The sequence below is a fragment of the Phaseolus vulgaris genome, chromosome 4, assembly GCF_051622355.1.
Source record: "Phaseolus vulgaris cultivar YP4 chromosome 4, ASM5162235v1, whole genome shotgun sequence".
In the NCBI taxonomy this organism is placed as follows: domain Eukaryota; kingdom Viridiplantae; phylum Streptophyta; class Magnoliopsida; order Fabales; family Fabaceae; genus Phaseolus; species Phaseolus vulgaris.
The window spans coordinates 17,113,942-17,129,524 of NC_143501.1; the positions used below are offsets into that span (position 1 = coordinate 17,113,942).

The 15,583-nt window shown below is 36.7% G+C and overlaps 1 protein-coding gene and 1 pseudogene across 1 annotated transcript; one reads left to right on the forward strand and one right to left on the reverse strand.

The window, feature by feature from the left end:
• Positions 1-3,213: 3,213 nt before the first annotated feature.
• LOC150027943 (uncharacterized) lies at positions 3,214-9,635 on the reverse strand (annotated as a pseudogene).
• Positions 9,636-14,237: 4,602 nt separating this feature from the next.
• Positions 14,238-14,975, forward strand: LOC150027944 (uncharacterized). Its single transcript, XM_090300966.1, has one exon. It carries the CDS (start codon positions 14,238-14,240, stop codon positions 14,973-14,975), a length of 738 nt encoding a protein of 245 aa, XP_090157092.1.
• Positions 14,976-15,583: the final 608 nt, after the last annotated feature.

The window sequence follows — 15,583 nt, forward strand, 5'->3', positions numbered from 1 at the left end:
GTGTTTTTGGCAAGGTTGGGTTGTGGTTTAATCCAAACAGCAAGAACAAATCTGTTTCAAAACCCTTTTCAAGTTTCTTTGAAAAACAACCTGTTGTTTTGTCGAAACAACCGGTTAAAATTTGTTTTTACTACATGAAAAAGGGTCATACTGTTAGATTCTGCAGAGTAAAAAGGTTTTTTGTTCCCAGAGGTATTTTGAAATGGGTTCCTAAAGTTTTTAAGTTTCCTAAGCTTTCTACTAACATCATTGGACCCAAATTCATAAAGGGACCAAATGTTGCTTCTTAATCTTTTCTTGTAGGTATCCTTGGCAGCCAAGAATCACTTTTGGGCTTGAAGAATGACTGTTAAAGGGGAGAATATCAAGAGAAAAGTCAATCTTTGTACCTACACTTTTCAATTGTATATGTCTTGCAGGGTACTTTGAAAGTCAAGAGACAACTTGGCACATGCATAGTGGTTGATCAAAAGAGAAACTTCAAGAATAAAGAAAGTATGTGTGTTTTCATTTCTCAATTTATGTAAGTGTGCCTTGTGATCATATGAACATCTCAAAGTCTTATTTTTTGGGTGAATCTATTGGGGTTCTCTGTACAAAGGTATGAACAAATTGTATATTGCATTTTCATCAATTTAAAAGGCAATTTTTTGGTTATGAAAAATGTTTTCTTTGCTGTCAAAGTAAAACAACTGATTGTTTTTTCAAAAACAACCGATTGTTTTTCCTCTAACACCTTTGTATAATGCTGCCAAGTTTGCTTAAGCATGATTAAACATATTTCTCTTTTTCAAATCTTGCTTTTGGACAAATATACATTGAGTGTGCCTCGGAATCTGATAATAAAATACTATATCCATTTGTTTTCTTGAAAGTTCTATATCATTTTCTATTCTTGAAATGTCAACATTGTTTGTACTGCTGGATTACTATATTATCATTCTGATTTCTCCTTTGTACAACCCTTCTCATTGTCTACTTGTGTGAACAAATAGGGGGAGAAGTTTATGCTTGATTTGGTTGAATAGATAGCTTTAAAATTGTGCATTATGTTGTTGTTCTTCTACACTTGAAAGCACTTGAATACTTCATTTTTTCTGGTTTTTCTGTTAATGTTGTATATGCAAAAAACTAGTTTGTGTGTGTCTTGTTATCTTGCTGCTATACTTGCTTTGTATATGCACCAAATCTATGTTGCATGACCTTTTAAGTATAGGTGTTATGCTGACGAATAATCAAAGTGATGCTTATGGTTCAAGAGCATACACCTTACTCAAATTCTTGACAAATCAAAATTCATGACCTATGTAAAAAGAGAGAATATTTCTACCAAATCCACCTGTTGATCAATCATTTGACCAACTCGAAGATGAACCTTTTTTAAGTGCTCCATTGCTGGGAACTGTTGGATGTAGAAAAGATAGGGGGAGAAACTGTGGTCTCCTTGTTGAAATTTCTGGGGTCTATGGTACTTTAATTATGTTGTTATCATAGCTATGATACACCATAGACTTTTGCTGCAATTCTGATATGGTATCACAGGTTTGTTGCTGCAATGGTACTGTTACACACATTGGTATTCTGGTTTTTCTTAATTCTGTTTTTACCCCTTCTTCTATTCTATTTGTGAAGACAAATAGGGGGAAATTATATGGTTTGTATGTTGCTAAGTATCTGCTACATATCTGCTTTAAAACTAGGTTTATATGATTTAGTTAACTGTTGCATAACTCTGCTTTTGCACCTTGTTTTCACTAGTTTTCACACTGATTTTGTTGGTTTTCCTTATGAGAATCACCTAGTGAAAACTGGTTTTGTGGTGCTAACGATATATGGATATGATTACTTTTGGTACATGCACATATTATGTTTTGCAGGTACTAAAAAATTCAAATAAAACATCACAAGCACATCACAAGCAAACCAAGGATTTGTCTTCATCCAATAGGGGGAGATTGTTGAACAAGATGCTTTGATGTCTCCAAATCCAAGTGGAAAGCTTGAAGACCTTGCTATTGTTGAGTGTGTGTGTGTCTAGTTCTTTGAAACTTGTTAATTCACTCCTTAAGATGATCCAAGCTCAATTGAATCTTTAACATTTTGAAAATATGGGTTTTCTAAAAGGAAGTGAAATTCCAACAGGTTGAAATTTTGAATCAACAGGTTGATTAACACTTAGTGGTTTTTAAAATGATTTGGAAAAGCTTTGTCTTTGCCTTTGCTGTCAAACAAAAATCAATCGGTTATTTCGAAAAATCAACCGATTGTTTTGCTGAAAACCTTAACAGAATTTTGTTAAGTGGTTTTTCTGTTTTAAATGATTCCAACAGCTTTTGGACTTTTGTTGTAACTATTTTAACCATTTGATTGAAAGATAAAAAGGTGGTTTTACACGTCTATGCATTAACTAAGTAAGAAAGATCAATCAAAAACAATTTTCAAGTTTTCAAAGAGCTTTTGGATCATCTCAAGTGTGTGGAATAGGATTGGGTCTTGTATTCTGAACTTTGATCTTGTGATTTACCCAGGTGTATTCTATTCCCTTCCTTCTTGATAATTTTATTTTTGTACTGATTTTGCCAAGAAGTGTTGTGTGTTCTTGAGAGGATCAAGATCAACACTCTTGGTTGTGGTTTTTTCCAAGGAGTGGTATATGTTCTTGAGGGTTCAAGATCATCACTCTTGGTGTGTGTAGCTTGTAATTTAGGGTTGATTACATAGTGAATTCTCAGTGGTTTCTGAGGATTAGATGTAGCTCAGGTGTTGAGTGAACCAGTATAAACTTTCTGTGTGAATCTCTCTATCCTTACACTCTTTAAACTGCTTTAACTTTGTTTTAATAAACTGCTGATAAAAACAACCAGTTGTTTCGTAAAAGCAAAAGGTTGATTTTCTCCATCAAGCTTAGAAACAGTTTTATATTTGGCTGGACAGATTTTTCATTGATTAATTCTTCATAGCTTTACACTCTACCTTCAATACATGCAAAAATCTTTCAAAAAAAATTCACCCCCTCTTGTTTTAGCCCTATAATTCTAACACTTTTAGGATGTTATATCCACGCCATGAACTGGTTAATAAAAAAAACCTCGTTAGTAGATGGTTAATTAGTAACATTCAGAGTTAAGTTTATAGTGTACTTACATGTCAATGATATTCTTAAGACTTGGAGATATCTTCTTGTGTAGGGAACAAAACCACACAACAGTCTTATCAACCATTGATAAGACAAGTAACTGTCAATGACCCCTATATCATCCATGAAAAGAGTTAGTAAATATTTAAAACAAGAACTAGTAATAATTGACGACATATAATTAAACTTACTCATTAATATAAGGGCATAAATAAATTTGTTTTCCCTCTTTTTCCAAGGTGGTAGTGATGTATGATTGGGTCTCATTTGCCTTTGCTCCAGTGAGATTAGTATATGCGGGATCTAAGAATCCATACACATTTTCCTTCTCCTCAGTGATAGGACACCATTCAAAAACCTACAAGTAATTAGTTAAAGCATAATGAATGTTAATTTAACATAAATTAAATTGAAATATGGGTAAAAATACTTACATCAGAAAAAAATACTTACATCATAAAAACATAAATTATATCATAAAAATACTTACATCATAACAAATTTGACATGTATATGTACAATGGCAACTCAGTTTTTGTTTCAAAAAATGTATCATCCCATGGAACTTCCAGAGGGTCCCGTCCAATCTGTTTAGCAACTTCCAGAAGGTTATTTGCCTTCACAATGGATTTATGAGCTTCTATGTAAGGTATAACTTCATCTGTGTTATTCAATATATACAAATGTGCTTGCAAGACTTCTAATCGAGATTTGCTTACAATATTCACACCATGTAAACATTTACTTTTAGAACGCCTGTGGTGCCATGAATTAGCTGGAAGACCTATTGAATTTGCTTTTGACATGTACTCTAAACAAAATTCAATATTTTCTTCAACAATGTATCTTTCAATCATTGAAGCTTCTGGACGATAATGATTTTTCACATAACCTTTCAAATTTTTCATATACCGCTCAACAGGATACATCCATCTTAAGTACACTGGTCCACACAATCTAACCTCTCTTACCAGATGCACAACTAGATGAACCATGATGTCAAAAAAAAGATGGAGGAAAAAACATCTTCAATTAACACAAGATAACAACAATTTCATCTTAAAGTTCATCTAGTTTTAATGGATCAATGACTTTACAACAGATGGAAGAGAAGAATGAGCACAAACGAGTTATGGCCTAACATTTTTTCGTAAGATCCCACGAATAGCTACCGGCAGCAAATAGCCGCATTTGTAAATCAAAGCACTTGATTTATGAATGCGGCTATTACAAATAGTCGCATTTGTAAATTAACTTAATTTAAAAAATGTCACCGCATTTTTAAAGACTGTGTCTGATAGTAAAGTCGCACTTAATAAACATTAGTTGTTTCTAAATTTTGTACTAGTGCCAATTGCAGTTAAATTTAGGAATTTAGGAAAGAATAGAAGTAAGAAAAGAAAAGAAATGCAAGGAGAAGTTAGAAAAGAATCTTTAACTCACATTGAGATAATTCAAAAAGAAAGTAACATGGATGAGGAAGGACAACAACACCTAGAAGAACACTTGTTAAATCCTATGGAGTAGTGGAGTTGGAGGACCCAATGTCACACAAAAGCTAGGTAGTCAGTGGTCAAAGAGTGAAACCTTATTTAGGTGATGAAATTGAAAGGCTCATCACATTGATTTTGTTGAAGGAGCTATAAAGAAACATGTGTCAAGCTATATGACGTTAAATAAGCGCTTGCTAGGAGGCAACCCAATATTTTAATTTCTATGTTTTATTTTTGTGTGTTTTGTTTAGTTTTTGTTTAAGTTGTGTGTTGAGTGGTGAAACTAGGTTTGATGACCCCAAAACAATTCAGATCATATGTTGCATGCATGACCAAGGGACATGTACTATTTTTCTGAGGGGCAGATCCAATAGATAAAGCAAGACCGTCTACAGTTGTAGACGACGATGTTAACACAGAAGTTGGATGAATCGCTAAGAAGAGAAGATTGAGCATAAAGCAGGACAAAAACATGGTTTTATCTTTCTAGTTATTTCTTTTCAATTGTTTGTATTTTTCAGTTGATTAGTTTGCTTATTTATTTCTTTTCAGACATTTAATTTGCTTGGATTTTATTGTTGAGTTATTTTTCAGTTTTAATTTAATTGTTGAGTTGTTTTTCTAGTTTTATTTTTTAAAACAATATCACAAGATCTGTAATATTAATTTGAATTGTGGAAAAAAGTATTAATCAAACTTTGTTAAACTGTGAAATATATTAGACACAGGTTTGAAAGGAAAATATGATTGAATCCATATTCAAATGTAGTTGAAATTGTGATACATGAAAATTTAACAGAATGATTGATTAGAAAATAGAATGACAAAACAATAAGGAATGGGACTAATTAAACCAAGTGAGTGTGTGAAGCTTAAATAATTTGAGAGATTTACTAGTGAATTGACAGTTGTGGTTGCTTAATTTTTATTTTATGTTACATCAATAAAAGAGCATGAAGATGATTAAGGCATTTGTGTTAATTAGGAACCCAGGGCCAAATAGTCAACCTTTATCTTATTAGAATTCATTTTTTTATATATCCCCTTTGAGCCAAAAAATTTTGTTATTATTGCACCCTAAATCTTTAACCGAACAAAACACAACATCAAGTATCTTTATACAAAGATTACATGGTACATTACCAATATTATAGAGGAAATATCTCAAGAATATTTATCAAGCACAATGGTCCTATTTGAAGTTTATATAAAAACAATGATACTAAAACATAAAAAAAAAAAGACATAATTATAACGATATTTTCTTATAATTCTTCTTGTAAAAGTTTTTTTTGTTAACTTATGGGAGTGTGATACACATTTATATTCTTTACTTTATGAAATCACTCACCTCCTAAGGAAGTAAATTGTCTATCCTCTCTTTGATAGTTATCTTATAAAGAAACTATTTTTGTTTTGAAGCCAAGGTTTTAGGATGTTCCCCAAAAATTTTAGGGTTTTGATCTTGTCTTACAAAGAGCTCAACAGAATAAAATATGTATCAAATTGTCACCAAAGTTGGTTGGAACCTATCAAGTGAGAGAAGTAGTAAAAGAGGGAGCTCTTGGAAAAACATGATGGAGGTATGAAACCTTGGACATGAAATGCAACAAGCCTTTAGCTTTGTTGTAATTAAAGTTTTGAAATATTTTAGGTAGGTTACATGATGTACTCTATCCCTTAAGGTTTTTTCCCTAATGAGTTTTCCTCGAGTTTTTAAGAGGCACGTAGAAAATAAATGAATTTAGTTTATTAATATTCATCTTGGCACTTGAAGCATCATGACCATCATGTTTTCTTAAATCTATTAAGGTAATAAGTGGCTTGGTATTGATATGTATATCACACGAAATTCAAACTTATTTAAGGTAATAAGTGGCTTGATCTTGATTCGTACATCATATTGAAGTTCAATCTTATTTATTAAGGTAATAAGATGTTTAGTCTTGATTTGTACATCATATTGAAGTTTAGCCTCATTTAAGTTAATAAACAACTCGGTCTCGAAACATACATCATACTAAAGTCCAACCTTATTTATTAAAGTGATAAACGTCTTGGTACATCCTATCAAAGTTCTACCTCATTTATTAAGTAATGAGTGATCCACTCTTAACTTGTACATCATATTGAAGTATAACCTCATTTCTCAAGGTAGAAAGTGAGTCAATACATCATATAGAAAACCTCATTTATTAAGGTAATAAGTTAATCGATCTTAATTTGTACATCATACCGAATTTCAACTTCATTTATTAAATTAATAAGAAACTTGGATGAATTTAATATAATAAGTAGCTCAATTGAGATCATTATATCAAACCAAAGTCCATTTTTATTTATTAAGGTAATTGACTGTTGGTGGACGTGGGACCACTTAAGTTGGGTCCCACGAGCGGCAAGGGCCAGCGCCTTGCATACGGTACGCCTTGGGCGTCGAGGAGTGGTCAGGCCTTGGTCATGTAAGGTGGGTCCCACAAGCAGTACATCCAGGGTGTGATGGATTTGTGCCTTCCTATTTTCGGATTTGTAGATGAATTGCGGAAGCTTCATGGATTGGAGATGGAACAAGATCCTCCTAAGAGTGGTGGTGACCTTGAAGGTGCATGAGAAGTAGAATTTGAGAGCGGTGAGGCCAACTCTACTTGGAAGGGGACGGTTTAGGAAGATTAAGAGCCTAACCTAGGAGGTTTTGGGCAAAGAGTGATATTGGCACAATTTTGGCAGCAATTCACTCATGTATTAATCTTGAATTTACATGACCCAAGCTCCTCTATATATAGCAAGAGTGGGTTGAATATGAAAAGATAATTGGAGGGAAATTCAAAAGTGTTGGCACATGTGAAGTGGCGCCTATTTCAGCCCATGTGAGGTAGATTCTAGAATGCTTCCATGTGCTAGAAACTCTAGAACCTTTCACTCACTCTAGGTTAAATGTGGGTCGGACCTATGTTCATTTAGAAGTAGGAATTTCTAATTGAACTTAGGTTAAACTTCTAAGTACCACTTTGCATGTTTCAACACAATTACAAAAGAATTAAACTATGCTACTTTTGAAAAGAATGTAAAAACTATTCTACACTAGAGTTTATGACATGTAGAATGTGTCCTCTTTACCCCTCTTTGACCATAACTCTAGTGGTTGCCTCAATTTGATATTTTGGTGGCCTTTCAATGGATTGGTGTTGGAGCCTCTTCCGTCATCCCCTCCCTCTTGAAAAGGATTTGTCCTCAAATCCAAGGCTTCATCCTTGTCATTAGTAGGTGGATGTATATGGCTGGATGGTGTCCATCATATCCTCCTTCTTGAGAAAATCTATCCTCAGATCCATAGGATCGATCTCGGATAACAGCCTCTTGCTTTGACAACTATGCTCATCCTCCCGGATCAAACGTCCATCTATGGGAGTCATCAAACAAAGAAAATGTGTTAGTTTGAGCAGTTGTATAAAAATCAATTTTATTAAGTTGCCCTTCTTGTTTTTTTATTGTTTTTCGCAACTTGTCACATGATTTCTTTAGAGAGGAGTACATAATTTTCTTTTCTAAGTTTTGCCTCCCTTGTCCTAAATTAACCTCTTTAAGAATTTTTCTATGTGTTCCTTTTATAAGACTTGAAGGTTGTTCAACAAGAATCATATTTTCAAATGTGTTTTTAATTGTTTCTTCTTGTTGAATGACATTGTGGGGAGGAACACTCTTTTCCCACTTCTTTATCTCCCTAAGGGCTTTTTCTTGGTTTTCTATTTTTATTATTTTTTCTTCCTCACTCTTTTTTTTCATTTGCACTTGATCCTCTACCACTTGTGAAGGTGATAAAGGATGAAGTATAAACATCTTTTCTTTGTGAGTGAAAGTAATCTCGTTGGTAAGACCATTGTGCATAGTTTTTTTATCAAATTGCCAAGGTCTACCCAACAAAATATGACAAGCTTCCATGGGAACTATATCACATAAAACTTTGTCTTTATAATTTCCCATAGACAACTCGACTTTCACTTGCTTATCTACAACTAATTCCCCATCTTCATTGATCCATTGAAGTTTATAAGGTTTAAGATGAGGTATTAATTGTAGATTTAGTTTTTCAACCATTCTAGTGCTACAACAATTGCAGCAATAGCCACTATCCACAATGAGAGAACAAAAATTTTCAAAAACTTTACATCTTGTATGAAAAATGTTTTCTCTTTGTGTCTCTTGGTTCACACTAGATTGGTTGTTGAGGGATCTTTGGATCATCATTAACTCCCCTCTAAAGCATATACTCTCTCATTATCCTCCCCCTCTTCTTTTCCACTAGGTGCTTCATCACAACTTGTATACTCATCTATGCCCCTTAAGAACAAGGTTCTTTGGTTTGAACATTGAGCTTGCACATGGCCTCTTCCAAAACATTTGAAACACTTAATATCCCTAGTGCGAATGGGTGGAGTGAGCATATCTTTACTTATATTTTTGGGAGTCTCTTTTGTTGCTTCCTTAAGTGTACTCTCCTCCCTTTTAAATTCTCTTCTTGGATAGGAGTTGAAGTATGAACCTTCCTTACAACTTGAAGTTTTCCTTAAATTTTGTTGTTCAACTTCGATACATAGTTGAACCAAGTCATTCAAGTCTTGGTAAGGTAGAAGCTCAACTCTGTCTCTTATCTCAAGATTTAGCCCACTTAAAAATCTAGCTATGGTGGTGGACTCATTCTCCCTAATGGAGGCTCTCATCATATATAGTTCCATATTTTGCCTATACTCCTCTACACTCATGGTTCTTTGTTGGAGTCTTTGGAGCTTGTCCATTAACTCCCTATTATAATAGGAGGGAATATGGTGACGTCTTAAGGCTCCCCTAAGATCATTCCAATATTCTATGGGAGGTTCCCTATGATGACGCCTATCCCTTTCTAGGGTCGTCCACCAATACATAGCTTTGCCTTGAAAACTAAGAGTGGCTAAGGGTACTTTCCTCTCTTCACTTACTCTATGACAAGCAAATAATTGTTCTACCTTCATTTCCCAATCTAAATAGACTTCTACATTTTCTTTTCCATGAAAATGAGGTAGATCTACCCTAACCTCTCTTGGGCTCTCTTATTCTTTTCTTTCTCTTCTAGTTCTCCTAAGGGGTGGCTGATAATATTCAATTATCCTAAGACTTTTTTCCCCAAAAGATTCATGATTGTGAGAACTAGATGCATGTGAACATATTTTTTTAGATTTTTGAGAGCTTTCATCCTTTTCTTTAGCCATTTTCAACTCTTTGATTTGTACCTCATGTTCCAATTGTCTATATGAGAGTGACTGAAAGTCCTTGGCTAATTGTTTTATAAGAGATTTAATGGACTTTATATCACTTTCACTAGATTTAGAAGAGTGAGTTGACATTACTAAAGCTTTGTGTTAAAAGTATTTTAACTCAAGAAAGAAAAAGGAAAGTAATGAAGGTAGCTTTCCAGGAAAGAGAGGTGGATCACTAGGATCTCTTAAGTACCAAGTCTTTCCTTGCCAAAACCTATCCCTCAAGACTTCACACAATTCTTTTTCTAAGTAATTTACTTAGATCACAATTAGGAATGAAAAGTCAATTTTTATGCAAAGGAAAACAATGCAAAGCAATTAAACAATGCAAAACAAGTAATTAAAGCAAAAACAATTACTAAGCACAAATTAAAGATTGCTAACTAGAAAGCTTTAAACTAGACGATTCCTAAGGTGAGGCTTCTAGACAGTTAGAGCCATTGAAGACACACTCACCGTCTACACATAATTAATCCACTAATTAATCAAGGTTGAATGTAATTACAACTCAGAGAAATACAAAGAAATTGAATTACACAAAATAAAATTAAAATTTCCTAAACTATGCACTCCTTGGCTTGTGATTGATCTTCCTTGTCGTATTCTACAAAGTGTATTTGTTTGTATTTGTATTTGTATTTGCTGCAGCTCCTTGCCTTAACCGCTTATGGTTAGCCAATTAAAATCGTCAAAACAGTACCTACTAAGTAGGGATAGACTCACCACAAGGTTAATTCTACTTATCAAGGCCCAACTTGAATTTTGTTCACCAACAATTTAGAGGTCAAGAAATAAAAGCAAAGAACAATTCAAATTTGAAATAGGACAACAGCAAATGGATTTGAATTATATGACACAACTAGAAAGAGTTCTGAATAATATTGGACAAGCAATAAAAATAGGCACTCAACAAAAGATGGCACACAAATTGAACCTAGAGAATGGCACTAGAATTTGATGGAAGAGGGCCAAGCACAACCTCACAAGAAAGACAAGAGCCAAGACATAAGCATCCAAAGCCAAACCAAGAGCGTCTAGGCCAATGGAGGAAGCGTCTAGACCCATGGGAGGAGCGTCTAAGCCAATGGAGGAAGCGTCTAGGCCAATGGAGGCAGCGTCTAGACCAATGTGAATCCAAGAAAGATTTGTGTAAGATACATGGACGGCCCATTAAGGGTAGCATGGTATTAATTGTGGTGTAAATAGCACACATGGTTTCATAAGGACTTAACCTAGATTTGTTAAGATTTGGTGCGTTTTCTAGAAGGAATCTTTAGGCTAGGGCCGGCCATGTGCCTTTAGTCTTTGGATGTAATTTGCATTTCATTTTGGTAGCATTAGGGTTGCATTATGGTCCTCCTTAGCCTATAAAAGGAGGAGCCTACACCTTGTATTTTCAAGTTTATTGTGAGTAAAGTTATGCTGCCATTTTGTGCCAAGTTTTGCTTCTCCCTAGAATCCTAGGCTCTAAACTTCAATTCCTTCATCTTTTCCCTTGGGCTGGCCGAACCACCCAATACCCACACTTATCATGCACCTACAAGATCAACACCACTCTTAGGAGGATCTTGCTCACCTCATCCATTGCTTCCGCCCCCTTACTCTACTTTGATTCAAGAAGAACTTCATGAAAATGCCATCAGAATTGATTAGAAAAACCAAAACAGTACTACTGGAAATTTTAGGTCCAAAAAGCGTGACTTAAAAGATTTATGCTGAGCTGGCTATTTAGAATTTGATTCTGAAATTTTAACCACAAACAATTCAAGGTCTTAGCAAACTTTTGGTGCTGGAATCCCACCAAAATTATGCACCAAACAATTGTGATAAATTTTTCAAAAGTCTTGTCCAATTACTATTTCTTTTGGCATCAGGATGCACATTTTTTTTGTTTGATTTATCATTTTTTCTCTGTTTTGTCTTTTGATCTGATTCTTTTTTTTCTTGATTTTTTAATACATCAATCTGTATAGATCCAGATTTTCATAATTTTTCTTCAACGTATTTTAATTTCATAACAAAAAAACAGCCAGCACAGAATTCAAAAACACAATGGAGTGAATGTATTTGAATTTGTATGGATCTAACATACAAATATGAACTCAAACTAAAAAATAAAAATGCATCAAAGGATCAACAAACACAAAATTATAAATCTGTACTCAAATCAAATCAAGAAACCAAAATTATCAACAAAATCAACACTACATGGAATTGATGACAGATTAGGAGAAACATGACTTGACAAAACACAATTGGATTCAAAAATCAAAATGACTCAAATGAACACAATATGAACCAATTAAAATTGCAATAAAGACTCAAATAAACCAAAAACAGAACAGCAACACAATTCTATATGGATTCCTACACAAATGTGAAAATTAGAAGCTCAAGAACAATTTAAACACAATGCACCGATTGGATTTCTCCAAACAGCACCTAAATCAAATTAAAATGCAAAAAAAAACAACAAGACAATATGGAGAATTAAAGAACAACACGAAAACAAGAAGAACACAAAAATTAAAATGAAAGAAGACACTTAGCTCTTGTATAACCATAGCTCATGATACCAAATGATGGATTTGTGCCTTCCTATTTTTGGATTTGTAGATGAATTGCGGAAGCTTCATGGATTGGAGATGGAACAAGGTCCTCCTAAGAGTGGTGGTGACCTTGAAGGTGCATGAGAAGTAGGATTTGAGAGTGGTGAGGCCAACTCTACTTGGAAGGGGACAGTTTAGGAAGATTCAAAGCCTAACCTAGGAGGTTTTGGGCAAAGAATGATATTGGCACAATTTTGGCAGCAATTCACTCATGTATTAATCTTGAATTTACATGACCCAAGCTCCTCTATATATAGTAAGAGTGGGCTGAATATGAAAAGAGAATTGAAGGGAGTTGACACATGTGAAGTGGGGCCTATTTCAGCCCATGTGAGGTATATTCTAGAATGGTTCCATGTGCTAGAAACTCTAGAACCTTTCACTCACTCTAGGTTAAATGTGGGTCGGACCTAGGTTCAATTAAAAGTAGGAATTTCTAATTGAACTTAGGTTAACCTTCTAAGTACCACTTTGCATGTTTCAACTTCATTACAAAAGAATTAAACTATGCTACTTTTGACAAAAATGTAAAAACTATTCTACACTAGAGTTTATGACATGTAGAATGTGTCCTCTTGACCCCTCTTTAACCATAACTCTAGTGGTTCCCTCAATTTGATATTTTGGTGGCCTTTCAATGGATTGGTGTTGGGGCCTCTTCCATCAGGGTGTCTCACACACAGTACGTTCAGGGTGTCGAGGTGTGGTCAGGCATCGGTCATTAGGATATGCTGACATGTCCTCGGACCTCGACAAGTCAAACAACGAAGCTGGGCCACGAGAGGTGGATCCCAGACCACACACCAGTTATCAGTTAGGGAGAAGCCTAGCTCACGAGGGGTCCATGCGTGCGGTGTGGATGACGCGTTCAGGCGTGACACAAGTAAAGAGCCACTGGGAGATATACGACTTGTGAGGGTCACGTTCCAGGGGTAAGATGCATGCATGGCACGTGAATAGCTAGGGCACTCCCCGAACGAATGGCCCCAGAGATTAGGTGCACGAGTTGGTACCAGGTGGTCATCCCGTCAGAGGTTGCACTCCAGTAAGGGAGCCTTACGCGCTAGATTGCCCCAAGAGTGGGTGATAGCGGCGCTAAGGCACACCCTCAGTAACCCTAATTGTGGTTAGCAGAAACCCTAGAGTATATAAAGGGTAGTATTAAACCTAAGGAGGTACGCGCTAATTCTTACGCGTTTTACACATATTACACACAGAGCTTTTTACAGCTGAGTTTTGGTGTTTCCTAGTCCGATATTGACTTGAGCGCCGGAGTGCAAACGGCCTCTAGGGCGCCCTTTGTCTTTGCATTTTTAGGTTTTTTATCGAAGAAAGGCACGAACGAAGGCAGGGATAACTGGGCGTGCGATCTTCGTAGACGCGAGAAGATAATCGAGTCACCGGCAGAAACATTTGGCGCCCACCGTGGGGCACTATCTAAAACATTGTCCCTTCCGCAAGAACAAGAAAAATCCATCAAGATGAGAAATACGAGGCAAGGATCCATTGCACCGAATGGAGGCAAAAGCCTCACCCTGCAACAGATCATGGAAACGATGCAGGCTCTCCAAGAAACGGTGGTTGCATCAAGAGCGAATCAAGAACGCATCCAGATTGATCTGGCTGCGTCGCTGGCAAGGAATAAAGAATTGCAAAGAACCAATGATGCAAGTTGTTCATGAGCACGCTGGTGCGATGCAAGCTGTTCATGAGCACGCTGGTGCGATGCAAGTTGCTCATGAGCACGCTGGTGGGAACGGTGATGGATTGGTTCATCAGCCTCCCTGATGGCCACGTGATTTCATTCGCGCAACTTTCCAAGTTGTTCAGAGAGCAATACATTGCGAATCGGGCTCCCCCACCCATTTATTACGACCTTTTTGACGTAAGAAAGTATCTGGGAGAGTCCCTGAAGGAATTCCTCAACCGTTTTGGGGCACAGGTGGTGAGGCTGAACACCAAGGATGAAACCATGATGGTGCATGCATTCCGGAAGGGAATCGTGTCGGGACCTTTCAGCGAATCACTCATCAAGAACCTCCCCAAAACTTTCGGCGAGATAAGGCGTCGAGCGGTGGATCACATTGCCACGGAAGGAGAAGTCAATGAGAAGGGCACGTGCGTTGTCCCCACGCGCCCACGAGCACTTGGTCGACCTCAACCCTTGAGGGTGCATAAGGCAACGATAGAGAAGAGGGTTCTAGCGAAGCAGCAGCCTTGCGAGCCCAGGAAGCCCCAGACTAGGGGGTGCGCAAGGGAGAATGTGCCACCTAGACACAACTTCGTGGTAGAGTTGAAGGACCTGATCGTCGTCCCCAACATAGCGGAGAGATTGAAGATACCCGCTAAGACCGACAAGAAGTTAGGGCCTAACAAGAACGCCTGGTGCGAGTTTCACCGAGCGTTTGGCCACCCCATACGCAACAACTTGGCGTTAGGGCATTAGTTCGACGAGTTGGTGAAGAATGGCTTCCTAAAGGACGACTTGGTGGAGTCACAGGGTGATGGAGGAGGGCCCAAGCTCACCACACGATGAAAGCCAAGCCTCCAAGACTAGACAGTCTAGCCTATGATGAGGAGCGTCTAGACTCAAAAAGGAGCGTCTAGCCCATGAAGAGGAGCGTCTAGGCCATGATGAGGAGCGGCTACATAAGGAGCGTCTAGGCCATGATGAGGATTCCTTCTAGACCGTCTAGCTTCACATACACATGGGTCAAAGCTACGGTTTTGGGAAGAGAAGACCTTTGTAATTGTTAGATAAAGGCCCATTAGGGGTGCTTAGTAATTAGAGTAGTGTAGAAAGCATATTTGTGTGAACATTCTAGAAAGACCATGGAGGGGGTGAGCATAAAAACTAGACACACCCCTCCCCATGTGCTCATTTGTGCACCCATGTGCTTCACATTTACATTTCATTTGGCTAGCATTAGGGTTGCATTATGGTCCTCCTTAGCCTATAAAAGGAGGAGCCTACACCTTGTATTTTCAAGTTTATTGTGAGTAAAGTTATGCTGCCATTTTGTGCCAAGCTTTGCTTCTCCCTAGAATTCTAGG